The sequence below is a fragment of the Siphateles boraxobius genome, unplaced genomic scaffold (assembly GCF_051911475.1).
Source record: "Siphateles boraxobius isolate OS27281-9 unplaced genomic scaffold, OSU_SipBor_1 6, whole genome shotgun sequence".
NCBI classification, from domain to species: domain Eukaryota; kingdom Metazoa; phylum Chordata; class Actinopteri; order Cypriniformes; family Leuciscidae; genus Siphateles; species Siphateles boraxobius.
In genome coordinates, this window is record NW_027509186.1 from 36,373,628 (window position 1) to 36,386,818 (window position 13,191).

Sequence of the window (13,191 nt, forward strand, 5' to 3'; positions counted from 1 at the left end):
ACATTTCCCTGGGCCATGATGGAATGCTTTGTTTCAAAGAGAGAGCGAGTTGATACTACTACAATCTTCCGCATTACATCATCGAAAATGCCTTCAGCCCTGTTTGTGAAAAACAGTTAAACAGTTTTTATTTTCTAAAAAAATATAAAATAAATGTTAAAAGCGGGTTCTCTTACGAGAGTATCTCTCGTACTGCGTAATATCTTACGCTATGGGGAAAACCTCTTTTCCACGAGATATTGAAGCCAAAAATTATCCTTTAATTTTGATTAATGTAAAACGCTGTGCGGCAGCGTGCAGACATAGGCAAGACGGCTCGCGCGCCTATTGGCTGCCCTGCGGCAACAGCAGCAAGCCTATCGAGAGAGGCCCTGCGTGACGTGACATCCAATGGGGGTGCTTCGCGCCCATTTCGTCGCGTCCCGCCAGAATAGGCGTGGCCTTGGCCTATAAATACGCTCGACAGGCTGATACAAACTGATTTTCAACTCTTCAGCGAAGCACTACTGCATCGCTGGATCCGGAGTGAGAAGCCGCGCCGTCTGATTGTAAGCCTTCTGCGGGACGAGCCTTCGAGCCTGAAGTCGCTGGCCTACACCTCGCCGCCTTCAGCCGCCGTACCTGCTACGCTTTCCGGCGTTCATATCCTTTTCACTGCTGAGTGTGTGTTCGCCGCTGCGACTCACACTCTATCTCTGTTTTGTATCTGTTCTAAAAGAGCAAGCGTCTTTTTGAAGACGCTTCGTTCCTGTGGAACTATTGCCATGGTGACTCTGAGGACTTGCCTGGCATTTTCTCTCCGAGTCTGCACTCCCGCCCGCTGTAGTGCCGCGCCGCAAAGCGCCGTATTCAGCGGGTCCTCGAGCCTTCTCCAGCCCGTGAAAGCTCGCCGGTTCGCCCGCCAGCTTCACCAGCTTCAATCGAGTCGCTCACTGACAGACAACGGCCGCCGCGCGCCGCCGCTTCCGCCATTAGTGACGACAAGATAGCTGCATCGGTAGAGGAGGCCAGCTATTGCCATGGTGAGTGAGACTCCCGCCCGCTGTAGTGCCGCGCCGCAAAGCGCCGTACTCAGCGGGTCCCTGATCCTTCTCCAGCCGTGAAAGCTCGCCGGTTCGCCTGCCAACTTCACCAGCTTCAATCGAGTCGCTCACTGACGGACAACGGCCGCCGCGCGCCGCCGCTTCCGCCATTAATGACGACGAGATAGCTGCATCTGTAGAGGAGGCCAGCTGCTATATCCCCGCGTCGGACAGTGAGGATTGGGCGAGCTCTGTGGATCTCCCCCTTCTGCCCGCGAGTCGTAAGGGAAACGGGCCAGCATTAAACCGCGGCTAGCTTTTCTTTACGTTATAAGAAAGCTACCCCGCCCCCCGTGGGCATGCGTCATCGGCGAAATGAGGATAGAGTGTATTTTTAGTCCCGCCGAGGCCGGACCAATCTCCATTCCTCAAACATTTCTCAGTTCCTCTTAGTTTGAGCGGCTGAAAATGTCAATATTGCAGCAATGAGCCTGTTGTATAACACGCACGCATGCAAACAAACGCCAACACACACAAAACTGTGATGACGCTCTATTATGTGGTCGAGCTATTTTAGGCTTTTGTCGTTTCCCCCTGTGGTTCAGTGGCGAAACCTACAGCCATCGCACGGGAGACCCGTGTTCGATCCCAGCTCTCGCAGCAGATAAAATTTAGTCTCGCCCGGCCAGACTTGCACTGATACTTTTCGCTCGTTCAGTTCCAAGAAAATGTGACTGTTCCAGTGTATTTTGCAGTAAACAAGCCGGTACCATGGCCCGCTTGCCTGCACACAAATGCTGTTTCCACGGCGACCCAGAAAAATCATATAAGCAATGTATTGTCTGGTATTCCGGCCACAGCCGATGGTGTTTTGAGTGTAATGAAAATGCCCACAGCCCAGTGTTCATTTCTACACACAAACACAGCCCGCCACAGTGCAGGGCTCGCACATATGAAATCGACTCATGTCAATTGTGCATTTATGCATTTATGAATGTGCCCACAACCCAGTGCCCACAAACACTACATGCTGCATGTGCCACGTTTTCTGTAAAACGAAACCAACACACATACAGTCAGCTAAGACCCACGGTGTTTAAGTCTCGCCGCGGCCAGACTCCACCGAAACCTCTCGCTCGTTCAGTTCCAAACAATGTGACTGTTCCAGTGTATTTCGCAGTAAACAAGCCGGTACCCGCTTGCCTGCACATTAACGCCATTTTTACGGCGACCCAGATAAATCCAATAAAGAGTGTATTTTCTGTTGTCCCGGCCATAGCCGATGGTGTTATGAGTGTTGTAAGAATGCCCACGTCACAGTGCCCATTCCCACACACAGACACAGCCCGCCACAGTTCAGGGCTAGCACAAATAAAATCGACTCATGTCGATTGTGCAAACGTAGTGAATGTGCCCATGACACAGTGCCCACAAACACTACACAGTTCGTGTCCCACGGTTTCTGTAAAAACGAAACCAACACATATTCAGTCAGCGCAAGCCGACGGTGTTTTCAGTGCAGTAAATGTGCCCGCTGTCCCGCGCCCACATTCACTCACAGACACGCTGAACCCTACGGGGTTTGTCCCGCTCGTTCTCTCTCCACAATTTGTCATAGAGAAAGCGAGTGCGAACAGGCTGCCCGCCGTGATCGGCGCGCCCCCCGCCTCGCGCACTTTAAACACAGTGTTCATGTCTCAGCACACCGAAGCTCTGCAGCCGCCGCTGTGCCGCGGCCAGAGCCCGGATATCATTCTGCCTCTTGCTATCCACGCGAATGCATGGGCAATGCTTCCCGGGGTATCAGAATCGGTGTTGAACACTATAAAGAGAGGCTATTCGCTACAGTTCGCTCGACGTCCCCGCCGTTGCACGGCGCGTGTCGAAACCACGGTGGACAATGAAGTATCTCATCTACTTCGAACCGAAATAGCGAAACTACTGAGCAAAGGGGCCATAGAACCTTTATCTCAGAGCGAAGGGGGTGTATACAGCAGATATTTTCTGGTACCGAAAAAAGACGGGGGTCTCAGACCCATTCTAGATCTGCGACAATTGAACAAAGCGCTTCTGAAACGCAAGTTCAAAATGCTGACAACCAGCAAAATCCTCGCGCACGTGCGCCAGGGAGACTGGTTCATGTCAATAGATCTGAAAGACGCCTATTTCCAAATACAGATTGCGTCACGTCACAGGCGATTCTTGAGATTCGCCTTCGAGGGCCAGGCATATCAATACACAGTCCTACCGTTCGGCCTGTCTCCAGCACCCCGTATATTCACGAAGTGCATGGACGCGGCTCTCGCACCCCTGAGACTTCAGGGCATGCGAATTTTGAACTACTTGGACGACTGGTTGATTCTAGCTCGATCACGATCAGAGCTCATAGAACACAAGACCGCATTACTCGAGCATCTCGAGAATTTGGGTCTCACAGTCAATTGGGCGAAGAGTTCGCTGTTTCCCAGCCAGAAAATCTCCTTTCTGGGAACAGTGATGGACTCGCTGTCTATGACAGCACGTCTGTCGCCGGAGCGAGGACTGAACATTCAGCGCGCCGTGAAATCCTTCTGCCGCGGCCCTATAGTTCAGCTCAAACGGTTTCAGAAAATGCTGGGCCTCATGGCCTCAGCATCTTCAGTACTTCTGCTGGGCCTGCTTCGCATGCGCCCACTGCAGTTATGGCTGAAAGCACGAGTTCCGCCCGGGGCTTGGGCCGCTGGTCTGTTTCGCCTCAGGGTCGACAGGAAATGCGTCTCGGCTCTGAAACCTTGAAAAAAGCCGACTGGTACCAGTCAGGCGTGAGTCTGGGGACTCCCTCGAGTGTGATGGTGGTGTCCACGGACGCCTCCACCTCGGGGTGGGGAGCGCTGCTCGAGGGCAGACCGTTCTTTGGCCAGTGGTCAGAACGGGAGAAGCTCCTACACATAAACTGTCTAGAAATGCTGGCAGTAGACAACGCGCTAAGGCGTTTTTGTCCCCAGATAAAAGGCCGCCACGTCTTAGTCCGGTCGGACAACATGTCAGTGGTGGCGTACATAAATCACCAGGGCGGCGTCAGGTCCCGAAGCCTTTACAGGCTGACGAAACGCTTCCCTGGGCTGGGCTCAGCACAACCTGCTTTCACTGAAAGCAGCGCATGTGCCTGGTCACCTGAATCTGGGACCAGACAGACTGTCCAGAAACAATGTCCAAGCAGGGGAATGGTCGCTGCACCCGCAGACGATCCAACTGCTGTGGGAGACATTCGGCAGAGCGCAGGTGGACCTGTTCGCGTCCCAGGAAAACGCTCACTGTCCGAACTTTTTCTCCAAGAGCAGGGACGCGCTGTCCCACGTATGGCCCCGACGCCCCCTCTATGCTTTACCCCCCGTCTCGCTCCTGCCTCAAGTGCTGGAACGAATCAGGGAAAATGGATGCCCAGTGCTGCTCGTGGCTCCGCTATGGACGAACCAAACCTGGTTCCCAGTCCTGATGCAGCTGGCCAGCACTGCCCCGTGGCCGATACCGGTGAGGAGAGACCTCCTCTCTCAGGCAAAGGGCTCGATTTGGCATCCTCGCCCGGAGTTATGGTCCCTACATGTGTGGGCCATCAACGGGTACCCGCTAACCTCCCGGAGGGAGTGTTAAACACGATCACGCAGGCTAGGGCCCCGTCTACTAGACGGCTCTACTCCTCGAAATGGTCAGTGTTCTCTACCTGGTGTCAAGCTCAGGGCTTTTCACCCGTAGACTGCGGGGTTACGGAAGTGCTCTCCTTCCTTCAGGAGCTGCTGGATAAGGGTAGAACCCCGTCCACGCTCAAAGTATACGTGGCGGCCATAGCGGCGTTTGCAAAACCGACGTCTGGCCAGTCACTGGGGAAGAACGACCTCGTCGTGCGATTCCTCAGGGGAGCTCGTAGGCTGAATCCTTCCAGACCTCCCTCAGTCCCTATGTGGGACCTTTCTACGGTTCTGGAAGCCCTGAAAGGTGCCCCATTCGAGCCAATCCATTTGTCAGACATGAAGCACCTGTCTTTCAAAACGGTATTTCTTGTGGCTCTTGCTTCAATGAAGCGCGTGGGGGACTTGCAAGCGCTTTCAGTAAGCGCGTCTTGTATTGAGTTTGGGCCTAATGACTCAAAAGTCATACTCAAACCAAGGCACGGGTACGTGCCAAAATCCCTCAACACACCGTTCAGGGCCCAGGCTATTTCCCTGTGCGCCCTCCCGGTGAACAATGAGGAAGCGGATGCTAATCTCCTTTGCCCCGTCAGGCCGCTGAGGGCTTATGTGTCCCGCTCGTCTGTCTGCAGGCAGACCGAGCAGCTCTTTGTTTTGTTTGGCGGACGTTCCAAGGGACTGGCCGCATCAAAACAGAGCCTATCCAGATGGATAGTCGATGCCATAGTGCTGGCTTACACTTCTAAGGGCCTGCAGTGTCCTTTGGGTGTCAGAGCGCACTCCACGAGAGGCGTGGCCTCTTCGTGGGCGTGGTCTAGTGGGATTTCCTTGCATGATATCTGTATGGCGGCGGGCTGGGCCTCGCCGTCTACATTTATAAGGTTCTATAACCTAGAAGTTCCCGCCTTACAGGCCAAGCTGCTGTCGGTCTAGAATTCAGTACTATCTGTCCCGCTGCGCCGGCGCAGAATGCTGAGTTTTGATTGAGTATCGCTCACTGATCGATGGAACAGCTCCATGGGTGTTGAATAGCCCGTATTTTTGCCCAGTTCAGGCTGAACGCGTTCACCCTGTCTGCGGGATATACTGTTGACATAACTAGCTCCTATGGGATGCTATTTCGTGGGGAATGATGCTGGTAGCCTCTCTTCTCCGACTCTCTGTGAGTCTACGGTGATTATGCACTATATGAGCCCCGGGCTACTGCCCTTGGGACTTTGGTGTCGGATCCCAGTACGCACGGCGTCTTACATTGTGTTCCCCATAGCGTAAGATATTACGCAGTACGAGAGATACTCTCGTAAGAGAACGTACTCGGTTACTAACGTAACCTCGGTTCTCTCTAGAGAGGGAACGAGTACTGCGTATCTTGCCGTGCATACAACAGCGCTGGTTCGCTTCAGCGTTGAAAACCAGTTTGTATCAGCCTGTCGAGCGTATTTATAGGCCAAGGCCACGCCTATTCTGGCGGGACGCGACGAAATGGGCGCGAAGCACCCCCATTGGATGTCACGTCACGCAGGGCCTCTCTCGATAGGCTTGCTGCTGTTGCCGCAGGGCAGCCAATAGGCGCGCGAGCCGTCTTGCCTATGTCTGCATGCTGCCGCACAGCGTTTTACATTAATCAAAATTAAAGGATAATTTTTGGCTTCAATATCTCGTGGAAAAGAGGTTTTCCCCATAGCGTAAGATATTACGCAGTACTCGTTCCCTCTCTAGAGAGAACCGAGGTTACGTTAGTAACCGAGTACGTTTTCACTTAATGTATTTTATAGGTTTTCCTTTTTAACCATTTATTGATCTTTGATTGTTTTAAGTGTATTACTTAATGCTCTGTAGCACTTTGAGATTGCTGTAATGTAAAGTGCAATACAAATAAAATGTATTATTATTATTATTGTGTTCATATTCTGCCTTCAGGGGTGTATTCCAGAAAGCGAGGTTAACTTACCGTCAGATAAACCTTGAACTCTTGGTTGATAAACCCCAAACTTGCTTACTCTGGGTATGTCGGTTCCAAAACACCTGTGAGGAGTTAGATTAATCAACCTCCTATTGGAAACCCAGAGCTAATGCGCGCGCACGGCGAGTACATAAAGACATTTTCAATGGATCGCCGATTTCAGGAGTCACCATGGAAACCAAGGGAGAAAAAAAGCGAGCTACATACTTCAGTGAAACTGAGTTGGAGGTTTTAATGCTTGCTTATGAAGACTTTAAGCCCGTTATAACTAAAAAAAGTAATACTGCTGGATCAGCAAAAGAAAGAGAGTTGGCTTGGCAAAAAATAACGGACAGAGTAAATGCGTGAGTTTAGAAAATTATAAATGGGCTATTTTCCCCTTTCATTAGGCAAAAATTCTTTGGGGCATGTAAAAATAGACAAGTAGCCTATTGTTGGCCTCCATACATTTCTTAATATTACAGTAAATGCACATAATTGGCTTGTTATATGTTAGCCTCTTCTTCTTATAAGGTGTAATCCTTCTGGAGCCAGAAGAAGTGTGAGTCAAGTCAAAATGAAACACAAAAACATTCTCCAGCAAGGAAATGTTTTCTAAACTTACTAAATTTGTTACTGACGCCATGTAATTTAGTATTAAATGTAATTTAGTTTTCTATGTAGCCAATAGAAAGAAGGCTGAGGCCCGTAAAACAGGTGGGGGTCCACCTCCACCTCCCCTCACCCCAGCTGAGGAGCTGGCACTGTCCCTTAATAAAGGGCGACCTGTGGTCGATGGGATTCCCGGGGCAGTTCGTCAGACTCAGCTACCAAGACAAGTGGCTTAGTAAAATGTAGGTGTACCATATTAATACTTATGATAAATGGTCTGTCATAGAATATCATAGAACGGACAAACCCGCCACTCTGTGGAATTCCTCTTTAATGACCCTCAGTGGTTTATGGCCAGGGAACTGTACAAAAGTGTGAAGGAACCGTTTGAGTGCAATGCATACTCTACGAACAGCCCTACACACAGTTGCCTTTCCCACATGCTCTGCATCGCCTACTGTATACAAAAAACTCCCCGTCGCAAAAAAGCGAAGGGCAATGCACAAAATGTGCTCCGTGTTAAGCGCTAATCCGCGATGTGTCACGTTTGCTATGTATGGTTTCAAAATCTTCGTTAAATAAATTAACGATTCTTTTGAAAAACGGTAACGCTCCCGCAAATATTCATTTGGATACGAAAACACATCGATAGGTGGTCGTCTCACCCTCTCACGGCGGAAAAGATTTCGTATTATCTGTGCTTCCACATCCACTGGATCGTCTTCAAAAGGGCACGCCATGCTCCATCACCTCTCTGAAACAAACTAACTCCGGAGCGGGTTAAATTCAGAGAGTGAGTTGCTATGACTACTAACATACCCTGAAAGTTACCTCCGTTTTTGGAGCCGAAAGTTGAGGTTATCCGCTTACTTACTCTTAAACATACCCGGGTATGTCACATAACCTGCTTCCTGGAATACACCCCAGGTCCTGCTTATGCATTTGGAAATCATAACTATAATACAATGTGAATTAAAATGATATTGGTCAGAATAATTATTTATGCAAACATTAATAATTCACTTATAAAATGTCAACATGCAATTAAAAAGTGATTATGACCCATATAAATTAGCTATGATGATTCTTTAATTTAATTGAGTTTGCCACTGGTAATAATGATATTGTGTTAGTTTATGTGCATTTATCTCATGAAATGATCACGACTTGAACACAGTAACACACACTTAAATGCACGTACTGTGGTGAGAGTGAAGGGATGGTTTTCAAATGACGAGACACTCGGACAGTTCAGCAGGATGTACTAGAGGAGACATCACAAAAACATGCAGAATAAATACAGAAAAAGCACATAAACAAGATTTTTTTTATGTTTTTGAAATGCTCACCAAAGCTGCATTTATTTGACCAAAATTGCAGTAAAACCTGAAATATTATTACAATTTGAAATAACTGTTTAATATATTCTAAAATACAATTTATTCATGTGATCAAAGTTGAATTTTCAGCACCATTACTCCAGTCTTGCAGATGTAATGCTCAGGAAACATGTCTGATTATAATCAGTGTTGAAAACAGTTGTGCTGCTTATTTTTTGGGCGGAAACTGTTAACATTTTATTCTGAATTCTTTGATGCATAGAATGTTCAAAAGAACAGCATTTACATGTAACATTATAAATGTCTTTAGTCATTTAGTCACTTTTGATTAATTTAATGTGTCCTTGCTGATTAAATTATTTAAAATATATATTTTTATTGTACCAACCCCAAACTTTTGAACGGTATAGTTTAAAAGACTAAGCTGATAATTTTTTGTTTGTTTTTAAAAAAAGATAAATTTCCCCTTTAAAAGTTCTAAATTCTTTGTCAAATTCTAACGTTACCGCGTGGAGGCGGGGCTTACCTGTCCAGGGCGGGGCTTAAAGCCTCTCTTCAGCATGCGCAATTCTATGACATCACAGGGATGGCTAATGACAGAAACTATGGTAACAGGAGCAGCGCTGCTTCTTATGAAACGATACAACCGCTCGGCACAGTACAGGCAGAGAGGAGCCGAGACCCACAACCAGGTCTAAAACACACACACACACACACACACTCAACGATTGACAATCATTCACAAACAGATGTACACAAAGATATAATACAAACAACATGCCCAGTCGCAATTATTTACTCTTAATCAGACAGACGGACCTGAGGGAAATGTGTTTGGAAACGGGCCTCTTCTTTACAAAACATCTGTGGTTCACCTGAAAGCTCCTCCCCCTTCTCTCCTGCTGCTCTGTGATTGGTCCGTGAGCCTGAACTGAGATTCTTGTGCACGCAGCCAGGAGGATGGGCCTCCACGTTTGACTGATACTTTAAAGCTCCCCTATTGGAAAGAGAGGCGCCAATCATATCCCATAAAGCATACAGGGAAAAAACATCCCGATTTGCGTACTTCTATTTACTGAATGTACTTTAGTTAAAAAAATGCATTTCTTTAAAATTTACTTTCGCTTAATATTTTAGGATTTGACATTTACACATTTGTAAAAAAAAATATATATTCTCTCAAACTTTTCTTCTATAATGCAAGGGATGTTATAGCACAAAGTATATCTAGAAATAGGAAACCATCTGTGAAGCTCTTGCTTAATAGTTTCAGTGCATATTTAAAAGGGTTTTAAATTATGCCTATTATGCCTATATTTTTTCCATGTTCATCTTTCTTTAGTGTGTGATGTTGCTGTTTGAGCATAAAAAAGCTCTGCAAAGTTTTAAAGTTACAAAGTCCCTCCAGCAGAAGTTGTTCTCTATATCAGTGTCTTTGTTTCTGAACTTCCTGTAACGCCTCCATTGTAGTCTTGAATCTCTTCCGGGAACAAACACGTCACAATATTCCTCATTTAAATAATTCATACAAAGAATAAAGGGGCGGGGCCTGTTGAGTTAGTTAGAAGTGTGTTTAAACTGGCGGTTATGGTAAGGGGCGGGACATTTCCCAAATACTCAAAGCGTTTGACCAATCACAACACACTGGTCCTCCAGATGACCAATCAGAGCACAGTGTGCTTTTCAGAAGGAGGTTCTTCACAGAGAAAGGAACTAAAAAGAGCGTCACTGACAGACTGGGAAGAGAGGAGCTGCAATAATGGACAATCTGGGGAAAATAATGTGTTTTTGAGCATGAAAGCATGAAAACATTCTTGTAGAGCACAACAACTAAACTAAGACTTTGAAAAAGGACATAATAGGTAGGGTGACCAGATTTCTCGGAGTGGAATACGGGACAGATACAGAACGCATGCGTATAGAGGGAATGCACGTGACGTCACCGTTGGCCGGAGTGACTGCAGTTACGCCCACAAGTGGCAAAAAGACTGAGCGGCAGCATTGGTTTTCAGTGTGAATGCTGCGGAAAAACACACAAAACGCGTCTAAAACGGGAAAGAGCTTTGAGACTGACTGTACAACTAGATTTGACAAGAAATATGAGGAATATTTTTACAGACTACCTAAAGCTACAGAACAGAGAAGCAAATAGATCGCTACAATTCATAGAAACAACTGGACTCCAGGCAGCGAAATGTGGATTTACAGTTATCCTTTTTGTGTCAATATGCTGAATTTAGTGGTAAAATCATTCTCTTTATATTGTATTGTTATATATTGCAGTGACAACTCATCAATCAAATATTTACCACTATTTACCATTATTCTGTATAATTTGACATTTTTAAATAAACACTGACAAAAAACTATACAAGTTTTAAGTCTCTAGACGATATGATGATATATATAACATTGATAAGTGATCACCTGGATTTAGACCTGCCTATTTTGTATTTATATAAAGCATTCACAGGCAAATTTGCTGTATGTATTTCCCTGGTGTCGAAATCAGGCACATATAAATGTCAGGAAACACGATTCCTGGCTGCATGTTAATATCCATGGATCACTGGATCTTTAGTAAGTTGTAAGGAACACTATATTGAGTCCAATCTTTAGTTTAAACTGATAATAGTTTGTTTTACTTGCGTTTTCGCAGTTTCCCCTATTAAATCCAGTCACGCAGCTGCTCTTCTGCCACTCAGTCCGGCTGAGGGGGCGTGTTCCGGCGGGAAAGTGACGTTAATGCATTCCCTCTATTAATGCGTCTTACATGCGCTTCCGACTTGAGCGTCAAAGAAGCTCTGGCCGCTCTGTCAAGGACACTTCTCAAAAAGCACGGGGAAGCTCGTTGACGCTTTGGACGCTCTGACGTAGCAGGGAGAAGAGAAGTGTCACAACATGAAATGTAATAAACAGAAAAAAACAAGCAATACATTGAAGAAACCTTTTATAATGACAGCATTTTTATAACTGTTTTGGTCACTTTTGGTCGGGGAAAAAAATAATAATTAGCTATTATTATTATTATTATTTGCATTAGGCTATTATTTGCATTAGTGCAATTGGTCAAATCTTTGTCACCGTGAGCAAATGAATTGCATTCCCATGCCTCGTTCTTTTGTAACTGGTCCCTGTAAGCAAACAACGTCATATCATATATGTTAGGAAACCCAGCAACAGCGATTATCAGCTTCTCCTCCATTTTCTCGGAACTAATGTTTTGGTAGGAACGAAAGTTCACATCGTATGTTTCTCCAGAATCAGCCAGAGTGAAGGAGTTCTTTATTCTGATTGGTTTCTGGCGTTTTGCCGCTGCTTGCCGCTGAACCGCGTCATAGCTCATTACCATAAAGTTGAGCTTCTTTCAACTTTCTGATTGACGCTCAAAACGCCCAAAACGCGACGCCGAGGGATTTGACGCTCCTTGCAGCTGAGAGAAGCCAGCTTCCATTGAAAATGAATGACTTCCGGCCGCTTTGGAAGCTCAAGTCGGCGGCGGTGTGAACGCACCTAGGCACACTAGCACACACACACAAGGTCTCTCCCTCTCTGTCATGCGCGCGCTACACGGTTTGAACGTAACATATATATTCACTTAAGCTTTCGGAAACGAAACCTATTATATATATAAAAAAAAAATATATATATATATATTAACGATGAAATAAGGGACAAAACATGATTTTTTCAGAATAAGTCGGGACACTAAAATTAGAGTGGAAATACGGGGCTGTCCCGGGAAAAACGAGACGTCTGGTCACCCTAATAATAGGCCCACTTTAATAATTTGTTTGTGTTGATGCACAAATTCTAATCTAATTCTAATTTAATCTTAAATTAAGATTAAAATCACGATTTTAAAAAATTGCATTTAAAAAAATCTTTGCAATGCTCAGTGACCTAATATAGATGGTATTAAATGTGGCACTGAACAAGAGCCTGAAAATCATTTTGTATTTTACATGGATTGGACCACACAGTTTTGTTCTAATAAATAAAAAACATCACCTAGGCATTAATTAGTCATTTAACATGCTTCATTCTCAACACAAACATTGAATGTGTGTGTGTGTGTGTGTGTGTGTGTGTGTGTGTGTGTGTGTGTGTGTGTGTGTGCTGGCGAACGTTCTCTGCATGAAATCTGTCTCTGACATGGTTTCTTCTTAAAGAAACCTTGGATGTCCTGTTGCGGTGTAACAATAAACAAAAACCCATTCAGTATAAATTACACAGAGTTGCATGTAAAGTTCTCACATTTTAATGTTTACCACAGCTCCGCTTTTTTTTGGAAAAAGATTATAGTGCCTTTAGTCTTTAAAACAAAAGATAAAGTAATATGTGGGTCATTCCTGGTATGCGGTGACATTTTGGCTTCATAAATGTTGGGGAAAAAAAGGACATGATTTTCATGTCTTTAGCATTCTATCAAAATAGTGACATGCTTAACTATAAGGAATACATATAGGTCAAGCTCAGGGACTCTATAATAATAATTATTGGTAGATTGTTCAGACACTGTCCATAAAAATATTCCACCCTGTTAGGGACATATACGTATATCACAACATGTTAATAATGTAAATGTTAAACAAAAATGAGCTTTTCTT

The 13,191-nt window shown here is 45.6% G+C and overlaps 1 protein-coding gene across 2 annotated transcripts in view; it reads right to left on the reverse strand.

The window, feature by feature from the left end:
• The window catches only part of nox4 (NADPH oxidase 4), a 31,042-nt gene that overhangs the window by 7,457 nt on the left and 10,394 nt on the right, over positions 1–13,191 (reverse strand). For both annotated transcript variants that reach the window (XM_077207028.1, XM_077207029.1), the window contains 3 exons: positions 9,401–9,578; positions 9,108–9,275; positions 8,443–8,505 (listed from right to left, as the gene is read on the reverse strand). In XM_077207028.1, coding sequence (XP_077063143.1) covers positions 8,443–8,505; positions 9,108–9,275; positions 9,401–9,578 — 409 coding nt within the window. The remainder of the gene's footprint in view (positions 1–8,442; positions 8,506–9,107; positions 9,276–9,400; positions 9,579–13,191) is intronic.